We start from the raw sequence: 24,235 nt of genomic DNA, 5'->3' as shown, positions 1-24,235 counted from the left end.
TTTCTTTTTAAATCATTATTATAAAGATTCTTCAACATGTCTCCTTGTGGATATGTGGACAATTTTCTCTAGTGGCTATGCCTACGAATGAAATGTCTGGGTTTTAGGTGAGCTCAACTCGGTGCTGTAGCAGATATTGCCATATCATTGTCCAACGTACAGTAAAAATTCCCACTCTCAAAACTCCTAATAGCCTTTGTTCTCACCAGTTTTAGTGTTGCCTGATCATCATCTTGTATTTATAACATGAGAAGGAGTGAACTAGATAATTTCCGGGGTCTTTCTGCACTTTCTATATTCTCTGATTCCCTTTCTGTGAATTTCCTACTCTCTCCCTTCAGCTAGAGACAAACTAATCCAGTGAATGGCGAATTATTTTATTTGAGTATAGAAGCCTATTGTTGGGTATTTTTAAATTCTTAAGTCTAAAAACTAGGACATCCAATAATACAATTTCATTAGTGGTGAGGAAAAATATCACCTAAACTGACAGTGTCCTAGCCAGGCATACTTCCAACGCTACTGATGTAAGTCAGTGGTTTTCAAACTTTTTAAAACAATGGACTTTTAAATATATATAAACTGAATCACAATATAATTGCTGCTTGCTCCTCCACCCCCCTTTTTTTTGTCTCTAATACACATCTTACACATTTTAATATAATTATCATGATTGCTTTGGTGAGCTTCCTGAAATTAAGAACTATTAAAATGCTTCAATTTACCTTGCATTTTAAATTCTACTTGACCATATTTTTATTTAAGGCTGGTACATACTTGGGTATACTAAAATCTTTTAGAAATATCCACTTTAGACAAAAAAAAAATTACCCATTATTGCCGAAGAGCTCTGATTTTACTACCTATAATTTCTATGGAGAAAAATATTCAGCTTCAGGCTTTGAAGGTAATCATTGTAGACCAACATTGCCACCTAGTGGTAAGAAGCCTAATCACAACATATTTCAAGTTGGTTTTTTAAAAAATACATATACAAAACTCTGCGCACTCTCTTCCTATGAGGACCTGACATTATGGTAGAGCTGGGGGACACTCCTCAGACACACTGGCAAGATTGGTGATTGGGTTTCTGCTCCCTCGCTACCTGGCACCCGTGAATCCCAGCATTCTCTCTCTCATCTCCCAGATGCAATCATTAAAGATCTTCAAACTCCGGCCAGCCCTCCCTTGTCCTTATGCCAAGCCTGTCCTAGTCTTAATATATTAAGAAGCTAGTTCTAGACAAACATTGGGAGACTGGAATCAGCCTGGAATATGGCTGGTCTCTGGATTTCTAAAAGGTGAGCTCCTGCATTGGCAGCCACATGTACCCGGGTCAGCACCTCACCATGGGTCTCCCCAAAGCCACATGTTTTCTGTTTTTTTACAATATTCCCTAATGAAGCTGAAACCCAGTTGTGAACATCTGAATTGCCCTCCAGGTATCTAAACTGGAGCCCTCACCACCAGCTGTCAAAGTCTTTACTTGGGCAAGTTGTGAGAAAAGAATTGGCTAAACCGTACTTACCCCAAGTCTTTAGTAAACCAAGAATCTGCCGCCATCCAATTCGAGCAAAGCAAGACTCACAGAGCTTTGCGTCAAAGGTCATCAAGTCAGAACCCTAGGCTATGTCTCCAGCCCAGATCAGACTCAAAGTGCCCACTCCTGGATGCTGTGATTGGGGTTGCTTCTCCAGGTGTGTAACCCTCACTCATTCCTGTCTTACCACATCTGCCTGACATGAGTAGCCAGCAAACTTCTTTACAGTCTTAGAGTTTTGTATGACAGGCAAGAAAGAGCACAAAGAAAAGAAGAAAATGCAGCCGAAGCAAAGGAATGATAAGAATCAGAAAGAAAAAAGAGAAAAAGGAGCACCTGTCTCAGGCAGAAGCCATGTTGCATATTATCTACGGCCCTCCCACTCCAGGACTAGCCACTTCTACAGTAAAGAAATTCTTGCCAGCTGTTATTGAAGAGACAGGCAAAATGTAGAAGGGAAACTTAAGGCTGCAAAGACATAATGTATATAGTTCAATGGGCATTCTGTAGGTAGAGAAGAATAAATTCTATCATTGACCTACACTGATTGGAGTCTATATAAATATCCGATATGTTAAATTAACATGGAGCTACATTAAATCATGTTATTTTAGGCGGGGATAGAAATCTTTTATTAATTCCTGTAATCTGTATTAGGAAGAATATTTTGAAACATGGCTGGGTTCAGCAGTAAGAGCTGTGTGATGGATTAGCAATATCTTCTATGGCCACATGCTTGTCATACTTGTCTCTTTTCTTTTCTAGAACCATCCTCCCATTTACTCCTTCCTGGTTCTCTAGATAGGTGCTTCTCAAGCTTTAATGTGGGTATTAATCACCTAACAGTCTTGCTAAAATGCAGTTTCAGACACAGTGGGCAGGCCTGAGATTCTGAGTTTTTAAGAAGCTCCCAGGTGATGCCCATGCTGATCCATTGAACTCCCAGGTTTCCTTGTCAAACTTTACAACAGCTTCCTTTGTTAATCACCCGGCAGTATTATTACCTTTATCTCTTTTCTGTTGATCAGTCAGAGAAGGGTAGTAGCTACTGCTGTCAGGCCTTAAATAACCAGAAAAATTCTTTTAATTTATTATTTAAAAATCTTACAAAATGTTTTAATTTTAATGTTCTATTTTTATATATAACATTTATGCATTTATTTGTACAGTCTTATTTGTAATTCTTTTATCAGTAAGAAATTTCTCTCAACCAATCTTTCTAAGCCTAGAGTGTGACAATTAATATCCTTAAAATGACCCTGAAGCTCTATAAGATCCTAAACTGCCTACTAAATTATTAAATAAAGAATAGTCACTATAGTTTGAGAATTTATTTTTCTTTATTGCATTCTAATTCTTTTTAAGTTGTATTCTGAACATGATGTGCATGGTTCTTCCCAGTTACTCCTCAACCATGTAAATTGCCTGAAAGTGAGGGACACTTGTTCCCTTTTATAAATATTGTTACACGAAGGGAACCTATGTGGGGGGGGGGGAGGCGGAATCAAAAGATGTAGATACTGACAAGTTAATCAGTTATATCTTTGCACATTGTCCATAGTGGAAAATCCCAAGATACAATGATTCTTTAATCACAGTACCTTACATGCAAGTGTGTTGGCCTTGTGCCCTGCACCAAAGCACATTTTCCTCATGGAAAATTCCCCAGCTGCACCTTCCTCTTCTTCCAACTTAATCATCACTTAGTCACATCACCGAAAGGATCATGAGGTGCGTCCTTGCGAACAGCTAGCTCTTCAGTCCTGTGCGGAGTCTGTGGGCCCACTTTCAACTCCAGATCCGTCAATGGCTGAAAACTCTGTTTCAATAAGTGGTTTCAGAAATTTCTCAACCTTGGTGAGTCTTTGCTTCAGTTTCTGCTGCATGGACTCATACTCAGCCAAGATCCGAGCAAACCTTGTTTGCAGGAGGTCTACTGACCCTTCCATTCGGGTGACCTTCTCCTCAAGATCTTTGGGGTCATGGCCAGCATTCGCGATATTTACATCCAGCAGACCATCTTTCATCAAGATTTGCTTCCCCTTCTCCTCTAGCATACCTTTGGCATCCGGGTACTCAGTTAGAGCTTCCATGAGGTCATCTTTTGAGAGACAGAACAGATCTGAGTAGCCAATGCTTTTAATATTGGCCGTTCTTCGATTGCCAGCTTTGCTGCCTTTAATGTTAAGGATGCTGATCTCACCGAAGTAGCTGCCATCACTCAATACCACAAACTGAGTGATTCCATCATCTGCCACCACAGCGAGCTTGCCTTCCTTGATGATGTACATCTCTCGTCCAATATCGCCTTTCTTGCAAATGTAATCTCCAGGACTGTAGACTTGGGGTTGTAATTTCAAGACCAACTCCACCAACAGACCAGCCTCACAGTCGGCAAAAATGCGCACCTTTTTTAATGTGTCCAGGTGGACACTGATGGCGATCTCTGCTCTTAGCTTATCAGGTAGGTACTTCAAAACTTCTCTCTCATCAACTGTTTTTTTGTTGGTCCACAGATAGTCGAACCATTTAATAACTCTCTTTTCCATATCTTTGCTTACATTTCGAAAATGCATATATTGCTTGATGGCATCAATTCTTGCTTGAAATTCTGCTCTGGCTGCATTCATGTTGGAAATCATAGAACCTATGTTACCAACAATGGTAGCAAAAATTAATACTCCAATTAAGAAATCAACCACCACGAAGACATACTCAGAATCCCTCACAGGAGGTGGTGTTTCACCAATGGTGGTCAAAGTCAGTGTAGACCAGTAAAGGCTATACACATACTTTCTAGCCAAACGGCCAAATTCAGGGTCATTGACATCAGGATAGACCCAGGTATCATTTCCAAATCCAATAGCTTTGGAAATAGAGTAGTACACACATGCGTTCCAGTGGATAATGATGACAATGTACATAACAAGGTTAGAAATCCTGAAGATGTTTGGGTAGTTAGTTCTTGTTTCTGTTCTTTGGAAGAACTCAAACATTCGAGAGATCCTTAAGAGTCTATTTAATCTAATTTCTGGATAGTTCCACCCCAGCTTAAAATACAGCAGATCGGTTGGTACTACTGATAGAACATCAAGTTTAAATTGTAAGTTTGATTTATATTTCTCTATGAGTTTAAGCTCTTCCTTCACCAGCAGTCCTTGCTCCAGGTAACCTAAAATAGAAAAAAATCAATTTAATGTTTTTTTTTCTTTTTATGCTATTGTGAATTTTTCTGAAGTAACTCTCAATAGACTTCATTGAGCTCAAAACAAGAACTCACTTTCAATAAATATGCTTTTAGCAATGTAGTAAGATATGAGTACCAATCAACATATAGCTATGGAACATACTATGTTGTAGAAATAAAAAGCAAAACTTTGTAAGTGCAAAAGTGAGAAATTATATGCAATGTATATATACAAATCTCTGTAGATCAGTATCTCCATTCAGGCAAAGCCACCGCTTTTATGAACAGTGTTCTTGGAAAGTGTCCTGGACCCCTAAGCACTGTGCTAATACCTCAGGCTACTCTCTTGACAAAACCCCAAACCCACTCTTGAAACTTGGGTACCATTGTGAATACTCTTTCCTTGCTGCTTCAAGGTGAAGCGTAAGTGTCCTTGGTGTCAGCATTCCTTAGACATGTGGGATCTTCCCTTTTACACTGCTACCATGGGCTGGTGAATTAAATCCAGAATTTCAGCACTCTGATACATTTCACTAGGAAAACCATTTGTTCTTCCTCTTATACCGACTATCAGAGCTGCAAATAGGACACAACAACTGCAACGCTCTGTATTCACTGGTTACATTTGCATGTGGAAGCAGTGTAGAAAAATGAGTTTATATCTACTTAATAAGAGTACTTGATGTAGGTAGTTATTAGAGTCTTCCCCCTGGTCAATAATGCCTCACCATGTATCACAAAATTGAGTTAAGGATGTGTGTTCTGTTTCTTACAAAATTTCTAATACAGCTCTGCTGGGTTCAATGACATTTCCCTCCATGCCTCTTTAATCTCTCTGTTAGGTAGCCTTTCCTCACAGGGCTGACAGACGATTTCTGCTCTCTTCTATTTCTTTCACCTGGCATAAACCCAATGAACAGGGTAACAGAGGAAAACCACCAATCACATTCGAAAGGTTGCCTAGAAACATCCCTTCTGAATCCGTTGGAGCGAACTGAGCCTGTGGGTGGGAATATGGTATTCTTGCTTTCAACTGTGTTTTGTTCTCTAAAACAGGTTTTTGTGAGTTATTTTGAAGAATGCTTTCATTAGAAAATTTCAAATTATATTATAGATATCAAAGCATGAAATTGCAAAATGTCCCAAACTTTACATATTTACCTGTCCTGGTTCGTACAAACATATCGAGAAGATAGACTGTATCTGACAAGTAATCAAAAACGAGCCAATACGCTAGGTAATCAGACTGGAGTTCCTCAAAACATGCTCTGTAAAAAAAAATTTATATAAATAAAATGGGAGTCATTTCAGTAAAAGTCCTCTTTGTGTAATTTTCTCATGATGAGAAGTATAAGACTAGGAGGGGTCCTTAGAAGCCATTGAATCTTTCCCAAATTGGAGTGGTTGGATTAGTTTTCTCACTCTTCTGAATTTCAACATTCTTGCCATTATACTAGTTAGCTTTATGAAAACATCAAATAAGAATAAATGACCTAGAGCTAAAGTCAAATACACTGGGTCATATACATTAATAACCAGGTTCATACTGACTGTCAGCGCCCAAAATGCTTCAGGAAATTATGCTTGGTTCTGGATGGCTGAACTGTTTACTGGCTAAAAGACAGGGAACCATAGAAATCATTTGGGAAACACACCTTGTTCTAAACCAATCTAGGTCCTTGATCTTTTTCTACTCTTGGCAAAATGTTTTCTCATAGGGAAAAAAAAAAAATCCCCCAAAGTTCTAATTAAATGATTGGGCGATCAAAAATTTAAAAGTATCCTCTTCACCCCTCCATCCTGCTACTGGATTTCCAAGTATATTGGGAAGGAAAGCACCTAGTCCTGATCTTAGGAAAACACGTTGAGAACAACATAGAGTCTCTGTGGTGAAGAAAAGAGGGATGTCCTGAAGAGCTCTAGGCCAAACAGTTAAGTCAGTTAACTTGAAAACTGAAAGTGAGCTGAGATCCACAAAAATATATAGAGACCTTGCAATAATCAGAGTCCAGTTGTACATGACGGGTAAGGTGATGCAAAACAGCCAATTGTAGTATGTGTTTCCCGAGGGATCAATCACCATGACTTCTTTCTTCTCCCTAGCAGCAATCAGACACAGAGGGGAAAGTTACCAAGAAACAAAAACATTTCAGTTTCACCTGTCTAATAGGACAATGCCCATCCCCCACAATTAACAAAAGAGAAGGAAGCTGGAGAAGCTCACTCTACAGTGGGAAGGTTAGCTTGGCATAAGTGCACTAGTTATAAGAAACTAGTTAGTGAAGGGTGGCTAGATAGTTAAGTTACTAGTCTTACATTAAACCATATTTTACACTTTAATTAAAGCCCTTGTTTTACTGCAATGCTGTAGACACTGCTGTCTCTTCAGCCACAAAGAAGGAATCATGGCATAGATCATGCCAAACCCTGGACATGTCACAGAACCCTTTGGTAGGGTATAGGTGGTGGGAGAATGCTGGCTTTGCTATGCCCCATACCAGGTAACAAAACAACCAGGAACTACACTGTAAGGGGAGAACTCATACCTTCTTTCTAATCTGTAGGAAAGAAGAATATAACACAATCTAATAAAAATGCATATTCATAAGCATGAAGAGGACTAAGGGAGGCAAGTGTGGGCAAGAGGAAGGGAGGAAGAAAATATATGTTCAAATAAAAATTTTTAACTTTCTTTTAGTATCAAGCCTATACTTTTAAGGACTTTTTTCTTTATACAAACTTCAACAACTTTCTAACAGGCACCAATAATTGAACCATTGCCTGGTAAAGAGTTTTAAGTAAGTTTAGAAAACAATTTTTCCTTTAATAAAAAGCAAAAAGAGCTTTGCAACTATCACTCTGCTACCAGAGGAGTACAGGAGTGGGATTCCCCCATTGCCATGGGAGTGGGGTTCTTGGGGTGCCACTGAAATGAGCACTTTCAGAAGCTCCCACGGGAGAATGAGGTGCGGTTAGAAGACTTTATTTGTGTGGAGTTATATTCCTCAGCCTCCAATGTCCCATTTCCCTTAAGCCAGTCCTGAAGGAGGGGCAGCTGTGGGTTCAGCAAAGCCAAAGCAAGGCCAGTGTCCAGAGCTTTCATTCCAAGTTGCAGCTGGGACCAGTCCAGCATCAGGTTAATTAAAGCCCATTAGTCCATTGTATGGAGTCTTACATTACTAAGACCCCTGCAAATGCAGGGAGTGTACTCCCTGGAACAGCAGTCCCAAGACGGCCAAGAGCCAAGAGTGTGTGCTCCTTTGTCTAGGAGTTTAAGTGGTCAGGTTTCCCACCCTCTTGGTGGCTACACCTACCCTGAGCACGGCCTCACTTCCAGGTGTGACTGCCATACAAGCACCTTCCACGTCACTCAGACCTTACTGGGCATGTGTCCAAACTGCCTTTGTCCAGTCCCTTCCCTCACTGATCCGAGGGAGCTAGACTTGGAGTGTTAAACTAGCAAAGCTGTATGAATGGCATGCCTATGTTATCTAGTCTTCCTTTACTCCTTTCCTGTTAAAGAATAACCAGATTATGACAACAGTATCGACTCAGCCTTATCATTGTGCAATTCCAGTTCTCAAATGTTTGTTTTAAAAAGGATCATTCAAATGGCTGGTGTTTTTGCTTTTGAAATTAGGCATGGCTTTTTGCAAGGAGACTCCTTTATTTTGGAGTATTTCCCATACAGTGTTTATTCTGTAAAAATGTTAATGAAATTATTGAATTTATATTTCAATATTTTAAATTGATGGGAAGATCCTAGGAATCCTATTTTCCTTGGAGCCTTACTATCTCCCAGTAGTAAGTTTATCTTTATCAGGGTCTGGGGAAGGGAATTAACGATAACAATGAAAGTTCTTGATGAGAAACTAAGACGAAGGCTTCTGCTGTTAATTTTAAGAAAATAAGAAAAAAGTTAAACTACATTTAATAACAATTTATTTAGTCTTCACAAAGGGCATCTTTACTATAAAGTTTCAGGAAATTTCCCCTGGATCCAAAACCCGTCACCAGTGAATTCCTGACTTCAATGAGAGTAAAAAAACCTTACTCTTCTTTCTTATCTTTGTCTTTCTTTCCCTCTTTCTTTTTCTTCTCTTTGTCCTTTTCTTTTTTCTTTTTCTTCTCTAGGTCCTTTTTATTTTCATTTTTATCATCTGGCTTGCTGAAATAAGTGAGATATTCAGTTAGTATTAAAATGCAAAACATGTCATGGGCAGAAAACTGTGGAAGTCTAACTTACCTCTTCTTTTCTTTTTTCTTTTTCTTTTTTTCTTTTGGCTCTCTAGAGAAGAAACAATATCTCCGTCACATAGTCAAATTCCATCCTGACTTCCATTTTTATTTATTTTTCTCTCCACTGAGCAATAATTCTCAGCTTTGTATTCAAAGGCCTGCCCCCTGTGCTTTGAAGCCAGAAATCTGGTCTCCTACTGGAGAGTTCTACTAACATGCACATGCATCCAGGTAACAAGGGGAACAAAGAATAATTCCTGGGTGGGTGAATGTGGAAAACTGGAGAAAATGGAGCTGGGTAAAGGCATAAACCCAAGGAGAGAAATTTAAGAAACAATAGCCCCTAAAAGAATGTACTTTTAAAGTTTCAATATATATTTTTAAAATTCTTTCAATTTTAGGATTCTTGATATTACTTATATTTACCCTTAAATAAGAGCTTTGAGCTCTCTGTGCCTGTCCCTCCAGAGGGCAGGCTCTCTCTGCCTGTCCCTCGAGTCAGAAGGCAGACACCACGCCCAGCCCAAGCTTTTAATCTATTTTATGTCTGTCTTTCATTATTCTTTAATCCTGAAAGTGCCTCCTAGCTTGCTCGAACCGTTTCAAGTCTCCCCCTCCATGAGGGACGCGGAGAAGAGACCATAGCCCCAGCACGCCCACCGTAGTAACTGCTAGAGTTCTACTCATTATAGGAAGAAATTTATGGAGCTGTTTTATTATGTCAAATAACATTTAGTTACCGTGGTCATTGAAAGTGTAAACTTAAATAAACTTCTGAGCCCTAACCGGTTTGGCTCAATGGATAGAGCGTCGGCCTGTGGACTCAAGGGTCCCAGGTTCGATTCCAGTCAAGGGCAGGTACCTTGGTTGTGGGCACATCCCCAGTAGGGGGTGTGCAGGAGGCAGCTGATCGATGCTTCTCTCTCATCGATGTTTCTAACTCTCTATCCCTCTCCCTTCCTCTCTGTAAACAATCAATAAAATATATTTTTAAAAAAACTTCTAAAAAAAAAAGAGCTTTGAGAATTTCAAGAAAATACCATCAATTGTTGTAGAGTATTAATTCTGCCTGAAGCAATTATTTTATGAGCAGTCAAAAAGCTCTGTGGTAACCTAGTGGAATCCTAATTCTTAGAATCATTCACTAAATTTGGGATATTTTTCTATATACAATTTCTTCCTGAGTGGAAATTACATGACTAGAGGCCTCTTTCTATGATTGGTCTTCTCCATGAGCAGAAAAAGGATTCTGGAGTCAGACAGCCAGACCCAAGGTCTCAGTAGGTTGCCATTGTTGGCGCCAATGTCTTGGTAAGATTTACTATTGGCACATGAAAGAACAGGCATCTCATTACCACAGGATTATCAGAGAAGGCTGTTAGAGGGAGGTAGGTCTAAACCTAGGCCTCAAAGTATGAGCAAGAGTTGGAAAAGTTGAGAAGAGGGAGGATGTTAAAGGGAGAAAATTTGTAGGTACAAATGTACAAACAAATTTCATCTGGGTACAAATGACCAGAATTGGAAAGCTGCAATTGAGGAGAAATAAGAGATAAAATTGACAAGTGAGGCTTGGTATCTAAGGTCATCCTGTCAAATGGGAACAGAACATAAAGTTGAAAAGGGGAGAATTTATCTCTATGGGAACTCACTCCTGTGAGTCAGGATTGAACACTCTAGCATCGATCCTGAAAGGTGGTGCTCACACACTGCTCAGATGGCTCTTGGAAGCTCAGAAAAGGTGAGGGCTCACACCAAGTGAAATAGAAATTACAAAATGCCATGCCTGATGGTTGAAGAAGGTGTCAAAAAGGCTCAGAGAGTGGTATACTAAAATGGGTATCCTATATAATAAAAGGCTAATAAGCAAATTGACTGAACGGTGGAATGACTGGGGAAGGGACTGGACAAAGGCAGTTTGGACACATGCTCAGTTTTCCACCTTCACCCACCCAGGGGGCAGATGCTCAATGCAGGAGCTGCCCCCTGGTAGTCAGTGCACTCCTACAGGGGGAGTGCCGCTCAGCCAGAAGCTGGGCTCACGGCTGGCGTGTGCAGTGGTGGTGGCGGGAGACTCTCCTGCCTGTGTGGCAGCGCTAAGAATGTCCGACTGATGGTTTAGGCCCGCTCCCCACGAAGCTGTCAGTCAGACATCCCCCAAGGGCTCCCAGACTGCAAGAGGGCACAGGCCAGGCTGAGGGACCCCCCCTAAGTGCACGAATTTCGTGCACTGGGCTCTAGTCCTACATAAGAGAGGTAGCCCACCAGTTGCTTATATTCCCTAAGAATGCTCAGAGAATACAAAAATGATCCGAAATGTGCAGGTGAGAGGGGCACCAGCATCACTGAGAAGTTCAGTGGTACCGCCTTCTGTAGGCCAGAGCTGATAATAGGAGATGCTGGTACAGAACAGGGCTCCCCAAGAGCAATAGGGATGACAGGATCTAGAAGAACAGACTAGTGGCAATGCTTAGCCTTCAAAGAGAGATGGGGCCCATAATAGTAATTCGCAGTATTGAAATGCTCACATGCATACATACATACTACTTTTAATAGTATGTAGCTACATTTTTCAAAAGTACATAAACAAACAATAAAGTGACAGAATATCAATGTCATTGTGTTAGGTAGAGTTTGCCTAATATCTGCCCTAAAACAGTTTCAGATACCTTTTCACTGGTTTTCGTTGAAAACAAGCTTTACTAGTAGTTTTCTATTGTAAATATACTTACTGTTCCTTATTGCTGCTGTTGTTAACATTGAAAAGTGCAATGACACCAGGCAGGTACTGTTCCCTAAGGAATGAAGAAGTACTGTGAATTCATAGTAGTCACCATCCATATAATGTCTATGGTAAGCACACAGTCTTAAAGAACAACTTTTTTTCAGTTCCTACTTATTACCAATGATTGTCTAGATAAGTTTTGAAAATATAGAACCTCCATGAAGCATGAGCTACCAAATATCATGCCATGAACCAAAGTGATTAGTAAACGCCTGTTGATCAATGAGAAGTAGCATCCTTATTGGTCTCCACTGAGCCAACTGGATTCTGCTAACTCCCAGCAAGAGACTTGAGACTTACACTTAGGAAGCTAGGAAGGGAAAGAAAGGCAAATGGAGATAGTGGAAAAACTGGAGGTAGTCAGTGAAAAGAGAAATAGGAGAGAAGGAAAAAAAGGAGGGACAAACAGCAAATAAAAAGTGACTATGTTCCACAGGATGGCAACCCCTGACCCACACCACCACACACAGCTTCCACACCCTCAGAGTAGCATGTTTGAAGTTTCCGTGATTGCTTATTCCCTACGAAGGATTTTAAGCTTTTCTCTTCAGTTACTTACTCCAGTGCTCTACTTCCCCTGAAAGGAAAGTCAAATGGGATTTAAAAAAATGACAGCCAAGTTTAAAACACTTTCTTATGGAGACAAACAGAGCTAAACCACTTCAGGGCCCTAGAAGAAGGATCAGAGAGAAGGAGGAAATCAGAGAGGACTGGAGCATGAGGCTTCTTAAGAGACAGACAGGTGTCTCAGGGAAAATGATCAGCAAGGGTATGACTTGGAGCCCCACGGACATGAATAACCATCAGGCAGTAGCAGTCTCCCAAGAAAAGAAGTAGCGAGTTCCTCCAGAGATCCTGCATAGTGATGAGGGAGCAGGACCATTTGCCAAGTCCACTAAAAGGAGAAGATCTTTTTTCATCTAAACAATGGTTTAAAAACCAGTATGGGGAAAAGAAAAGAAAAAAACAGTATGGGGGAATAGATCAGATTGCTCACCTCCGTGATAGTCCTCCCTTCCTGCGTGAACTATTTCTGAAGGAATCCCTTGCACAGGGGTTTTCACTCTCGGAGTCTTCAAATATAGAGGCACTGTCATCGTCGTCAGAAAAGGAGCTACGGTCCAATGGGAGGGAGAGATGAATTAGAGCAATGCTCTAAACCAAGCATGTCAAATTCGCGGCCCACAAGGAATGTTTTTGTGGCCCAGCCAATATAACGGTAAGAAATGTTTTAATAAAAATTTTGTAACTTAATTTTTACAATATTCTGTTATACATAATTATTAATAACGAGCTACAACGTTTGCTAATGACTGATTACTATACGTAATCATATTGCATTCGTTTCCCTTATGTGCCTTACGTGCAGGTGCACCATTTCTCTACACTAATACCAGCAGCAAATATTTTAGCAGCCGATTGCCACGTCATTAGTCTTGGACTGACTTGTTTGTTGTGTGCAACAGGAAATAGTTTGCTTTTGGAGAACAAGAAAAATAGGTTTATTTGCATTACGCTTATTAATTTGTGCGGTTATTCAGTGTCTGGTAAGTTAATGTTCAAGAAAAAATATTAATTTTTATTAAAATGTTCTATTATTTTATGTTAACGATTACTCATTTATTTCAGCCCTTTGTATTCAGCATGTCTCTATTGAAATAAACCTACGTTTCTATGAAAATTGAAGCTCTTTTTTTTTTGCTGCCCACATAAACTTAAACCTTGTTTATTTGGCCCGTGTTAGCCTGTGAGTTTGACATGCTTGCTGTAAACTGATATGGAGGAATGCCAGTTCTCATTAGGGGGACCTTTACCCCTCTTCCTTCCCTCTCAAACTAACACACACAGCGACTTTTAATTAGAGTGAAATGAGAACTGTACAGAATACAAAGAATTATAACCACAATTCAGTGAGATACATGTAATTAAGAAAATACTTTCTAGGTCATATACAGGAATATGTACTAGTTTATAAAAATCCTAGAGGCCCAGTGCACGAATTTGTGCACCAGTGGGGTCCCTCAGCCTGGCCTGCAGGATCAGGCCAAAACTGGCTCTCTGACATCCCCTGAGGGGTCCCAGATTGCGAGAGGGCACAGGTCAGGCCAAGGGACCCCACTGGTGCATGATTGGGGCTGGGGAGGGATGTGGGAGGTTGGCCAGTCAGGGAGGGACCGCGGGAGGGCTCCAGGCCGTGTCCAGCCTGTCTCACTCAGTCCTGATTCATGGGACCCCTACCAGTTGGAGCGTCTGCCCCCTGGTGGTCAGTGCACGTCATAGTGAGTGGTTGAGTGGCTTTAGCACATCATTAGCATTTTACACTTTGATTGGTTGAATGGGCGAATGGATGACCAGACACTTAGCATATTAAGCTTTTATTAGATAGGATTCCTATCATTAAAAATATATTCAACCACATGTATACATGTTCTCTTCATTTGTAGAAATAGAGTAACTGCTTTAAATTATACTTTTAAAATGTGCTAGCATTTCACATTGTATTTTTTCACATGTATCTATGGCAATGTTATCCCTTTAGAATTGAAATGTCTCATGAGGAAAGGTCTTGCCAGTGACTAGGAAATATTTGGCATAGGGGTTTCTAAATGAGCACAATAATATCTATGTTTATTTGTTGTACAAATTATGCTGTTTCAAAGTTTATAATTAAATAAATTATAAAGTTTAAGGTTACAAATTAAAAGTTAAATTGAGCCCTGGCCGAGTAGCTCAGTTGGCTGGAGCACGGTCCCACACACCAAAAAGGCTGAGGGTTCCATCCAGTTGGGGCATGTACAGGAGGCAACCAATTGATGTTTCTCTCTCTCTCTCTCTCTCTCTCTCTCTCTCTCTCTTTCTCTCTCTCTCTTCCTCTCTCTTAGGTAAGGATTAAAAATAATTTTTTAAAGTTAAATTGAAATTTAAGAGCTCCATTAAAAATACGTGGAAAAATTAATGGAGTTACCTGCATGCTCCATTTTCCATCCTTCTTATTTTCTTTTCCATATCTGGGACAATCACATTGGGAATGTTTATAAAAGAATGCTGTGTATTGATAATATTTTTCTTCATGGTTAGTTTAATATCTGGGGAGAGAAAAGGCTTATTAGTAGGAAGATTTTTTTAATATTTACATACATAATCAAAAGTTTCACTCTATCATTCTTCTAATGCTTCTAATCTTATTTCCAGTTACATGTGGGAATTTTTCTTTAATAGAATAGAAACATGGTCTAAGCCCTTAATTACCACTCACCAGTTTTTGGTGTATATTTTTTAATTCAAGACTATAAGAGAGGGATAAGACTTTTTTTTTTAATTTTGAATTTACCCAGTTTTGAAATACTCAGGTACTGTGGGTGTAAGACAAAACTACAGGGACCTCACATATACATTAAACAATTAAGAAATAATAAAAAATAATAAAATACGATACAAAATGGATGTAAATCAGCTGTGAATGTCTATAGGCATTCAGACAAAATGTCTTGAGTGGTATTCACTTTGGAGTGAATAAGGATGCAACTGATCCACATTTGTAGCCAGTCCTCTAAATTACCGTGATACATATAGTCCCAGCAACATACGTTGAGAAACACTGGCCTAAACTCTCATCTGGTTATATTATTTCCCAAGATCAGGTGGAATGAGCTGGGCCAAACATCGATCCACTTTACAGCTGCTTCCAGCATGTACCATGCTCATATGATTGCTGTCTACTGCCTTGCCTTCCCACCTACCCGACTTCGACTGCCCTCAGTGTATCACTTCTGTCCACGGTCCTCAGGAGGACCCTCTCCCCAATTCTGTAGGTACCCACCTTGAGAACGCCAGAAACCATGACAAAGCTGCTGTTCCCTGATGCTCCCCCAGCTGCCATGCGGCAGTCCTGCCTGCAGAGTGGAGGCTGTTCCCCCTCCCCACCCCCTGCTTCCCTTGACCACCTGGGCCTGAAGGGGCCTTCATCTTCCATGAGTCACTGCTTAAAAAACATACCTTTCTCCACAAAAGCCGGCACATGCGAGGCACCCCTTGAGGGGTCCCCTGGGAAGACTTTTAAGGTGGTAAAACTAGAGGTCCTGTAGGGACAGGTGGGCAGGAACAAGCATTATATGTGCTGTTAATAAGAGTAGAGCTGTATATTGTTTGGACTTTATACAACGAGCCTGTATGAATTTTATAACAAAAGGATAAATATTAAAATACTTTTCTCAAACGGACATTATTTCAAAGCAAAGAAGATTTGTTGTTTTTTTTAAAAAATATATTTTTATTATTGATTTCAGAGAAGAAGGGAGAGGAAGAGAGAGATAGAAACATCAATGATGAGAGAGAATCATTGGTCAGCTGCCTCCTGCACACCCCCTTCTGGGGATCGAGCCTGCAACCCAGACATGTGCCCTGACAGGGAATCAAACCATGACTTCCTGGTTCATACAGAGCTCAACCACTGAGCCCTGCCAGCTGGGCAGAACATTATTTAACTTATAGAAATGTTCACGATACAGTGTTAAGCCAAAAAAAAAAAAAAAAAAAGCAGATTGCTAAGCAATATTTATAGTATATCTTATTTTATTAAAAATTATGTATATGTACACAGAAAAGATAAGCACCTTAATGTCACATATGCTAAGATTTTAGTGGTGGCATAAGTATTCTCACTTTCTTCTTTGTGTTCTGTACTTTTCTCCTAATTTATTTTTTTTATTTATTTATTTTTTTAATCTTTATTGTTCAGATTATTACATTTGTTCCTCTTTTTTCCCCCCATAACTCCCCTCCTTCCAGCTCCCACCCCACCCTCCACCCTCACTCCCCACCCACTGTGTTCATCCATAGGTGCATGATTTTAGTCCAGTCACTTCCTGCATCTCCCACACCCCTTTTCCCCCCAAGAATAGTCAGTCTATTCCCTTTCTATGTCCCTGATTCTATTATAATCACCAGTTCATTCTGTACATCAGGTTATTTATTCACTTGATTCTTAGATTCATTTGTTGATAGATGCATGTTTGTTGTTCATAATTTGTATCTTTACCTTTTTCTTCTTCTTCCTCTTCTTAAAGGATACCTTTCAGCATTTCATATAATACTGGTTTGGCGGTGATGAACTCCTTTAGTTTTTCCTTATCTGTGAAGCTCTTTATCTGACCTTCAATTCTGAATGATAGCTTTGCTGGATAAAGTAATCTTGGTTGTAGGTTCTTGGTATTCAGCACTTTGAATATTTCTTGCCATTCCCTTCTGGCCTGCAAAGTTTCTGTTGAGAAATCAGCTGACAGTCGTATGGGTATTCCCTTGTAGGTAATTGAGCCTCTTTCGCTTGCTGCTTTTAAGATTTTCTCTTTGTCTTTTGCTCTTGGCATTTTAATGATGATGTGTCTTGGTGTGGTCCTCTTTGGATTCCTTTTGTTTGGGGTTCTCTGCGCTTCTTGGACCTGTAAGTCCATTTCTTTCTCCAGATGGGGGAAGTTTTCTGCCATTATTTCTTGAAATAGGTTTTCAATATCTTGCTGTCTCTCATCTTCTGGCACTCCAATAATTCTGATATTAGTCCGCTTAAAGCTGTCCCAGAGGCTCCTTACACTATCTTCACACTTTCGGATTCTTTTTTCATTTTGCTTTTCCAATTGGGTGTTTTTTGTCGAATCTTTGGTTTGATTCTTGTGCTCCTCTGGTCTGCTATTGGGTATAATATTCTTTATTTCAGTCCGTGTATGCTTACTTTCTAATTTCTTTATCGTAGCATCGAGGGTCTCATTAGTTTTCGTGAGGCTCTGCACAAATTTATGGCAAGCCCTCAAAATTGCGATTCTTAGCTCCATATCCTCCATTTCTGTCATGTTTTTTTGTCTCCGCATCTTTTATGCTTTCTTGGTGTACCCCCTTGTGGTCTCTGTGCGCAGTCTTGTTCTAGCCAAGCCTTAATTGTTGTAGTTAACACTAGAGGGATTTGACCACCAGGCAGACTGGCTGTAGGAATCAGCTGTTTGGAAAGCGTCTGTCATCTGGGGAGGCGCTAGTCCAGCCTTTGCCTGAGGCGATCGGCAAATGGCTCTGCGCAGGGCCTGGGCGGGGCGGGCTCAACAGGGCGGGGGGAGGGAGCAGCTATGGCCGCTCTCAGTCCTGTCCCAGCAACCGCTGCAAACCTCGGAGGGGCCGTAGCCAGACAGTCCCGCTTCTCCCGTTTGAATCTGGGTCCCTAGAGACTCGCCCGGATCTGTAGCCCAGAGCCTGAGACTCCCTCCTGAGTGAAAACGACAACCGCGCCCTCAGCCACCAGCCCGCTTTGCGCGTGCACCACCTCACCCCCGCACCACCGTACCTTTAAATTTTCCATACTGCGCCTCCTCTGTGCGTCGGAATGCTGTTGTTTTTGCTTCTAGTTGAAGAGTCTCTCCTCAGCCAGCCTTCCTGTGGTTCTGGTTGATGTCCGTTCCGACTTTTAGTTGTATTTTTGAAGTGGTTGTTTACGGCGGCAGTCTCCGGTGTTTACCTATGCCGCCATCTTCGATTCCTCCCTCCTAATTTATTTTTTAATTAGGAAAAACGTAGCACTTTTACATAGGATTTTGTTTAGTGGCAAAAATAACGTGTTAGCACTTTTGCTTTGTTCTTCCCCAATCTCAGCAGTCAGTTGCAGAGCTTAGATTGTTTCTTAATGTTTAGCAATGCCCCCAGAGTTGTGTAGCCAGCCACAACAGGCTCTGCCAGCTCTGCAACAGGTTGCCAGTGCCTGAAAACAGACATCCCTTGTTTGGCTAACACGTGGGTTCTAACCTCTGCTCTTCACCAAACTGCCAGTGAGACCTCAGCAGAGATGTTTCTGAGTTTCAGTTTCCTCTTTGTAAAGTAGAGATGGTAATTCCTTCCCTGCCTGTTTTAATTATTCTCTATTTGGACCTAATGCAAAATATAAATGAAGCAATACTGAAGGCTGTGAAGAGTTATACAAAAGCAAGTTGATGACATTATTCTATAATCTCCAAGCTCAGAGAGAGGCGACTATCAACTACCTTATGGAGACAAACAGAGCTAAAATGATTAACATAATCTTTCCTTAATCCCTCCCCCCTTGAACTATAACTTTGAGAAGTCAAATTTGTCAAGGCAGCTAGTTAACAATTACCTTCATAGGATCATACCCAAGCTGTAATTCCCACAAAAAAGAAAACAAAGCTGACGCAACACTATTGCTATGTATGCTCATGGCAAACACGGGGACCTGTCAGGCTTGTTATGTACATTATTATCAACTTATGAAGAAAACAAAATACTTTCTCAGGAAAACAATAATTTCACCAAGGAGGTCATTATTGTCATAATCATTATCATTACCTTCACAATCCACAGAAAGTTTACTAAGCAGCCATCATAAAATAAAATCTCAGTTAATCAAAATTCAATTAATGAAACCATCAAATATCCAAATACATTATCTAGTACAGTGATGGCGAACCTTTTGAACTCGGCGTGTCAGCATTTTGAAAAACCCTAACTTAACTCTGGTGTCGTGTCACGTATAGAAATTTTTTGATATTTGCAGCCATAGTAAAACAAAGACTTATATTTTTGATATTTATTTTACATGTTTAAATGCCATTTAACAAAGAAAAATCAACCAAAAAAATGAGTTCGCGTGTCACCTCTAAGACGCGTGTCATAGGTTCGCCATCACTGATTCTAGTACTATTTTTGCAGCCAAAACAATTTACAAAACAAACACGTTGAAATAAAAGAGTAGTTTAAATGTCAAAAAATGTAAGGATCATGAGAGCAAAGTATCTGTTTTGTTCACTACTATTCCCAGTGACCAGAACTAGAAATATTTTTCATATCAATTTAAATAATTTATTATAACTATAAAGTCTATATATTATGGTCATAGAACATTGCAAGACCCAACATCATGAAAGAAAGACTTTTTAAAAAAATCAAGATGCCATACTAATCAAGATTAAGAGACTTTTCATGATGATAGAAGGCCTAAATGTGTTATCATTCCCACTTTCTCCATTGAACAAAAAAGTATTCAGAATTCCAAAATTTGATAAAAAATTTAACAAATTCTGATTAACTGAAGATTTATTTGCCTTTTTTGTTAGGATACCTCATTCTTTCTGTTTCATAATGGAATTTCTCAGAAATGCCTGTTGATGAGAGGTGTTTTTGGAAAGCAAAAATTATCTCTTCAAAACATATAACTTATTTCTTTTTCTTTTCTTACATTGATAGAAGTTATAGAACAATGTTAAATAATAGATAGCATCACTCCTTGTCTTGTTTCAGTTGCTAGAATTTCTCTTATTTTTGTCCATTGGTTTCAGATAAATATTCTTTATTGTATTCAGGAAGTTTTATTACTAATTTCTTATTTTGTCAAGAGTAGATGTTGAATTTTATCAGTTACCTTTTCATCAACGAAAGCTGTATGAGTTGTTAAAGTTAAGTTGATTTATACTTTGGAACATTTGCGAACCATTAAGTGTAATTATAAGCACTTGTCCCACACTATAAGTACCTATATTAGCAAAATCTTGGCACAGTGGTTGTTTGCTGATCGAAAGCTACAGTATATACCTCCTTTAAGGGGGTATAGAAAAGTAACAGCTGTGGGAAGATTGGTTGGTGCCATAGCCAAAACTTAAAATATGGCAGCTCAAGTCCCACGTACTTTAATCAGGTTGAAGGCTCTGGCATATGTGGACTTACTCCTTTGACCTATTCATGGGGACACAGGCAAAAATAAAGGAAAGTTTCTGGCTAGGACAATGCCTGGCATGTAGTAGGCAGTTAATAAATATTTGATCAATAAATTAACAAGTAAAAAATACTTTAAGAGAATTCTTTATATATATAAACATTATTATTATATGTAAGCATATATATATATATTTTATTGATTTCAGAGAGGAAGGGAGAGGGAAAGAGAGATAGAAACATCAATGATAAGAGCGAATCATTGATCAGTTGACTCCTGCACACCCCACAATGGAGATTGAGCCTGCAACCGGAACCAAACATTGACCTCCTGGTTCATAGGTCAATGCTCAACCCCTGAGCTATGCCTACTGGGCAACAAGTAAAACATAGTTAATGTACACTGCCTGTTTTTGGAAGGCAGCTATGCTCACCACTATACCACCAACGCCTTCCACTGCCTGTTTTTGGAGGTAGTTCTTGGGCTTTTTCAATCTTGCCCATAATTCTTATTCAATTTAATTTTTTCTTTCTTAATTTAAATTTAGACATTTTGAGTGTAGAAAATAATCTATCTTATCCAGACTTTTTAGTTTTTAGCGCATATCAACTTCACAGGTTAAAAAGTACCTCGAAAAAGAGAAAGATCTGCAATAGCTTACATTATTTAATGAATTAAATAATTTGCTATTATCTTCCATTAAAGAGCTATTTGACATCGTTCTTCTCTTCCCTATACTTTTCTTTTTCCATTTCTAAGGGTAGGATCCTTAACTTAAACTTTACTTGTTAATCTCTAACTTTATTTGACTATGTGGCCAGAGAATGTAGCTTGTATACATTTTTTTTTTTTTTGCCTTGCTGAGATTATTTTTGTGATCAATATTTACAAATATTCCAAAAGTAGAGGAAAGAGGTTGTATTCTCTATGGGATATAAAGTGCACTCAATAACTATTAGGTTTTTCTTTATACCCTGATACTTCACACCCATCTTCTTTTGTCTGCCTGCTTGATCTAACAATGACATGAGCGAGTGATATTTATGCAAGGAATAAATGCAGCAGAACAAATGAGTTAAGAAATATATAAGCAAAAATGGTCAAAATGTAAAAAGTCAATTTAAGATGTGTCTTTATTGACAGGAACATTTTAAAAGCTTGGTTTAATAATGTCTAACTTTCTAATGTAGAATGAAATCACAAACATTTAAAATCCTGTAATCTTTGCACAAACAAAATGATGAGTAATTTTTAAATTTATAAAAACAAAACATGACAGTAACTGATAATTGTTTTTAAAATCTAATTGAAATAGAAATGCTTATCATGAAGAATTAAAAGAAGGCAAGGTGATTTAAATTCTGGCTCCATTATATAATAGTAAGGTGTTGCCTTGAAGGAGCCATTTAATCTCTTTGGACCACTTATTCACCCCGCAAAGGGGGTGTACCAGTTATAATAATGTTTATAAAGCACCTAATTCTTATGAGGTTCTCAATGAGTTGAGGCTCATATTTTAATTTTTTATTAAGAATTAAATGAATTTGATGGTGTTCTATCCTCAAATACGTTAAAGAAGAAGCAAACCAGTATATAATACTTCCTTATTAGGGAAAGACACACCTGCCAAAGTGATTGTTTTTGACTTCTAAAAATGAGTTTGAAATTTATGAAAAACAGGTAGCACTTACCATGTTATGATATTCAGATTAGCAGAATCATATTGCTAGGCCTTTATTTATTAGCATGTTAAACTAAAATTGTATTTTAGCAGAATACTCATTCATCTGTCAAAAATACAGAGAAGTCAATAAAAATACAACCATCAGCTGTAACTAGAAAGCATGTAGCATGGAAAACAAAGCAGATGCTGATGCTTTAATAAGTCAAAACCGAGGTGTAAGCACATGTGAAAATACAACTGTAATTACCATTGCGTTCTTACCTTTGGTTGCTTACGCAATGTATCTGTGTCTTCTAGAAATGGAAGTCAGTGGTGTATCCAAAACAAACAGGGAGATAGTGTCAACCTTGACATTGTCAAAATCCAGGTCTTAACTTTCAAAAATAATAAAAATGCTGATCTTTTTCCTTTCTTTAAACATGTGCAAAGGCCTAGTTTTCATAATCATTTTCAGGGAAAGAAACAAGCCCGTGGCATGGACAAGGAGGATTTCCTGAGTCAGTATTGGATTTGCGGATTTATATAAGGATGACAACAGCAGCAACCAAATCACCATTATCCTTCGCCAGAGCCCCAGCTTGTTAATATGTATGAGAGTGAGGCTAAAAGGGGTGTCTCAGAACGACACCTCTGAACAAATTTGAAAGTAAAATTAACCAAAGGTAATATTGCCTGACGAATTTTATTATATATACTATCAATTTCCAATCTTGAAAGTATTGGCTCTTTGTCCGAGGAGCTGCTTCCTGGGGCCCATGCGTGATGTGTTAACCTGCCCCCAAAAGAAGGGATGGTGGCGGTCTGTGCACGGCTGCCCGGCTGCCCGAGGCAGGCCCCGGATTCCTGCAGCGCCTGGAGGGAGTTTAAGATGTCCACCCGTGTTATCCTTGAGTAAAGATCCTGCCCAGAATGGCTTTCTCTGATCCAGGTCTCCCAATAAATTGGGAATGATGAGTTCTGGGACTATAGTCACTGATGTTGGTTCTGAAGTGAAAACTTCTGACTCATTTGGGGGGGCGGGGAGGGGTTGTCTAGGTTTTTACAAAGTATAGTTAGAAATTTAAATACAGTGCTATCATACTAAAAACTCTTAAACTACAAGTAGGGTGCACTTATTTATTCATTGACCTGTTTATTGTGTGGAAGAACTGCATGTTTGAAACATATCTGATCGAGCAATACAAAGAACGAGTCTGAGCTTGCCTAAAAGAATAATTCATGCTTTAGATGTGCAAAGAACATCAATAGGCCAGCTAGTTTCTAAATGTTATTCTAATGACCTAAAAGTAAATTTCCCTAAGAATTTTTAATGCAACATTTGACCTTTTACATGCTCACAATACTTTTCCCTAAGGCTCAAAATCAGAATGGCATGAAATAAATAGTGTCTCCATCTAGCAATCTGCCTTCATTTTAATGACTGTCTATCTGTCATTACATCTGACTGTCAGCTCCAGAAATACATCATTCTTTCTCCAGTACTTGCAATAGTTGTCCTGCTGAATAGTTAGCTGTTCAACAACCCTATAGCATTTATGGCCTCATTAAGTGGTTACAGCTCCCAGTGGGATCAGAAAGCCATCAAAAGAGGAGAAACCCCAAGATGCCTAGCAAAGAAAAATTAGCGGAGTACTGAGTTCTTTTGGAAAATTGGCTTGTGGGTTACAGAATTTTAAAGTAACATACTTCTAATTATAAAATAAAACATGCATCATAAAATGTGGAAAATACGGAAGAGATGAAAACAAAACTGAAAGATATTCTTACCATTCTGGGACAATTGATATTAATATATAATATATTTTTAAATGTATAATAATATATAAATATATATATTTTAATAAGATTCTGATTTTAATATTATATTAACACTTTTACATTATTCAATGTCTATCTAAAGCATCCTCTTAAAGAGTGCATAATATTCTGCCATATTCCATTATTCATAATTTATTTATTGGTTTCCCTATCACTGACTTATTTCTTCTGCTCTAAAATATTTCAAAATGATTTTCTTATTCTTTTTTTTAAATTTATCTTTATTTTTTTTAAATATATTTTATTGATTTTTTTACAGAGAGGAAGGGAGAGGGGTTGAGAGT

The 24,235-nt window shown here is 38.9% G+C and overlaps 1 protein-coding gene and 1 non-coding gene across 2 annotated transcripts; one reads left to right on the top strand and one right to left on the bottom strand.

Moving 5' to 3' along the window:
• Positions 1-3,297: 3,297 nt before the first annotated feature.
• On the bottom strand, positions 3,298-14,826 carry CNGA1 (cyclic nucleotide gated channel subunit alpha 1). The gene is made up of 8 exons (XM_070410558.1): positions 14,714-14,826; positions 12,746-12,862; positions 11,696-11,758; positions 8,974-9,015; positions 8,782-8,895; positions 6,719-6,826; positions 5,889-5,995; positions 3,298-4,712 (listed from the first exon to the last, which is right to left on the bottom strand). Exons 1-8 carry the CDS (start codon positions 14,818-14,820, stop codon positions 3,298-3,300), a joined length of 2,073 nt encoding a protein of 690 aa, XP_070266659.1. The 5' UTR covers positions 14,821-14,826.
• An 8,250-nt stretch (positions 14,827-23,076) lies between these two features.
• On the top strand, positions 23,077-23,139 carry LOC139001348 (small nucleolar RNA SNORD52). Its single transcript, XR_011469952.1, has one exon. It is a non-coding gene; the product is annotated as a small nucleolar RNA SNORD52 (small nucleolar RNA).
• Positions 23,140-24,235: the final 1,096 nt, after the last annotated feature.

The sequence above is a fragment of the Myotis yumanensis genome, unplaced genomic scaffold, assembly GCF_028538775.1.
Source record: "Myotis yumanensis isolate MYYU_CA2020_CCGP unplaced genomic scaffold, mMyoYum1.0.hap1 SCAF_1, whole genome shotgun sequence".
NCBI lineage: Eukaryota > Metazoa > Chordata > Mammalia > Chiroptera > Vespertilionidae > Myotis > Myotis yumanensis.
The sequence above is the reverse complement of the archived record's forward strand: the minus strand, read 5'-3'. Positions and strand labels throughout refer to the sequence as shown.

Coding starts and splice junctions, on each gene's coding strand:
- CNGA1 (XM_070410558.1), bottom strand. CDS start 14,820: ATGAAGAAAAATATTATCAATACACAGCATTCTTTTATAAACATTCCC. Junction 12,863..14,713: donor ATGGAAAATGGAGCATGCAG/GTAACTCCATTA, acceptor ATTGGACCGTAG/CTCCTTTTCTGACGACGATG. Junction 4,713..5,888: donor GTTTGTACGAACCAGGACAG/GTAAATATGTAA, acceptor TTTCTATTTTAG/GTTACCTGGAGCAAGGACTG.